The sequence below is a fragment of the Myotis lucifugus genome, unplaced genomic scaffold, assembly GCF_000147115.1.
Source record: "Myotis lucifugus unplaced genomic scaffold, Myoluc2.0 scaffold_180, whole genome shotgun sequence".
NCBI lineage: Eukaryota > Metazoa > Chordata > Mammalia > Chiroptera > Vespertilionidae > Myotis > Myotis lucifugus.
Genome location: NW_005871228.1, coordinates 2,712,993 through 2,715,379, shown reverse-complemented (window position 1 = coordinate 2,715,379; position 2,387 = coordinate 2,712,993). Strand labels below are relative to the sequence as shown.

The following is a 2,387-nucleotide window of genomic DNA, read 5'->3' as shown; positions in this document are numbered from 1 at the left end:
TAATTTTAAAACAGTAACCATTTTATAGTCGTTATTTCCCATAACAGTAAGGCCAACCACCTACAGTTCTGTAGCTGAGGAACTGACTACATGCCAAGATTCGCAGTCACTTTGGAGTTGGGTCTTAAACAAAGGCAGCATTAACACATGTACCCTCCCCCCCCCCTTTTTTAAAAATATATTTTATTGATTTTTTTACAGAGAGGAATAAATGAGATCTCCAACCTACAATGATAATTTAAAACAGTAACCATTTTATAGTCGTTATTTCCATAACAGCAAGGCCAACCACCTACAGTTCTGTAGCTGAGGAACTGACTACATGCCAAGATTCGCAGTCACTCTGGAGTTGGGTCTTAAACAAAGGCCGGTTAGGGCTGTACCCTCCCCCTTAACCCACCAGGAAATCCCTAGACTGGGAGCCATCACAAAGCCAAAATATAAATACCCTCTAGAGCTACACTGTCCAATGTGGTAGCCATCTACCCACAAATAGTAATTTTAACTCACTTTTGAATTAATTAAAATTAAATACTTAAAATTCAGTTCCTTAGTTGAATTAGCCATATTTCAAGTGTTTAACAGGCATGTGTGGCTAGGGGCTACCATACTAATCATTGTGGAAGTAAAGCATTAGCATCATCACAGAAAGTGCTATTAGGTAGCTCTGCTCTAGGGAATTACAGAAGATAGATGGATAGAAGAAACTCCTGGCATGCATGTTATTCAAAGCAAAATGGAACAATGGCAATTCATTGACACTTCTCCATGCAAGATTTAAAAACTTCACAAGAGTTGAACTTCAAAATGATGAAACTAGAGACATTGAGAGTGAACTTGTTTACCTGTTAAGTTGGTGACTATAGGAACTAGAAACAAACATTCTCTGCCTTTCATAAGTATTTGGTCTTGAGGGCAGTGGGGATGTACATATAAACAATAAACTTCATTCAAAGCTCTGAGAAAAAGTGATTGCAAGTCAGGAATGGTTTTATAGAGGTGGTGGTATTTGGCCCGAGTCTTACAATATGAGTATGTGTTCCACAGGCTGAAAAGGGGATAGAGCAATCCAGAGAACCAGCATGAGCAAACAAGGGCAGCGCACTGTGAGTTCAGTCCTGCTGTTAAATAGTTCAGTGTGGTTCATGCACAGCTGTGTAGAGATATAATTATGGAAAAGGGAAGACTTTTGGAGTATAATGCCAAGGAAACCTGTAGGCTTTGAAGAAAGTGGAGTGTGAGAGGCTGTAGGCTCTCAAATGCCTGGATGGAGGGGTTAAAGTGTACAGGCAGGGATGTTAAATCAGCCAACTCCAGTCAAGGGTATCTAGGGCCTGAACTTGCAAAATGGAGATGCAGGGTGGACTTAAAGATAGAGTCAAATAGATTAGTAAGATTAAGCAACAAAAGACACCTGGAAGGTGAGTGATAAGGGGCAAAGAAACCACCAAATTTCTGGCTTGCGTGGACAGGAAGAGTGTCGCGACCTGAAAAGCCCAAGTAGAAAACGAGGAAACAACCAAAAGGAATTGTTGGAAAACAGTGATGTGACTGAAGTTGTGAGATGACAGTTCCCGGACGTACTATCAGGAAAGATGGATGGCTGATATGGCAATTTGCACCACTTACCAGGTATTCCTCCTTCCTCCCTAAGCCTATGGCTTACTTCCTTGTCCAGTGGATGTGGACAAAACAGATAACAATAGAAGAGATAAAACCTTTCAACTCAATAGAGATTAAACAACCCCCCATATAGCAAATGTAACATAAGTACGTGACTCCAGTCCCAGAGCTGAAGCAACATGAGGAACCCTTGTAGCCTAGAGTGATCACACAGATGCTGGGAGGTCATCCTATAAAACTGGGAAAATAGTCAGACTTTGGAGACATTCAGGTAGCCTTCAGAATATTTGGATGTTTTTCCTTTTTTGAAACCAAAGTTTCCTATCATTACCTGCACATTTGGTCTGTTTCTTTTAGTTGCACCTTCAAATGCCAAGTAAGACAAAGACGCTGGCTCGCTCCCTCCAACATCGACTTTAAATATATCTCCAGATTTAGCCGTCACTATGCCAATCACATGGTCTCCTTTCACTGGGACATACTACAATACAAAAGAAATCATAGAGAAAAACCATAAATGACCCATCATTTTCCAAGTATCTTGGAAGATATCTTCAGCCAGTCCTTAATGGTTACTAAAGTTTGTCATTGGAGATATTTAGGAAATATCTAATTTTGAAATCTAATTTACAAATTAATACACATCTTACAATAAACGGTCGTACACCACTTTCGGTAAAAGAAAAACAACCACATCATATAACTCTCAGGTTTACAGCTTCTAATAGTCTGTTCATTTGAGCTGGTAGCCCATACCTCTTCTG

General features: G+C 40.0%; 1 protein-coding gene across 1 annotated transcript in view; it reads right to left on the bottom strand.

The window, feature by feature from the left end:
• Positions 1 to 2,124, bottom strand: part of EXOSC3 (exosome component 3) — a 4,830-nt gene extending 2,706 nt beyond the window's left edge. The window contains exon 1 of the mRNA XM_023760345.1: positions 1,955 to 2,124. Coding sequence (XP_023616113.1) covers positions 1,955 to 2,034 — 80 coding nt within the window. The 5' untranslated portion in view covers positions 2,035 to 2,124. The remainder of the gene's footprint in view (positions 1 to 1,954) is intronic.
• Positions 2,125 to 2,387: the final 263 nt, after the last annotated feature.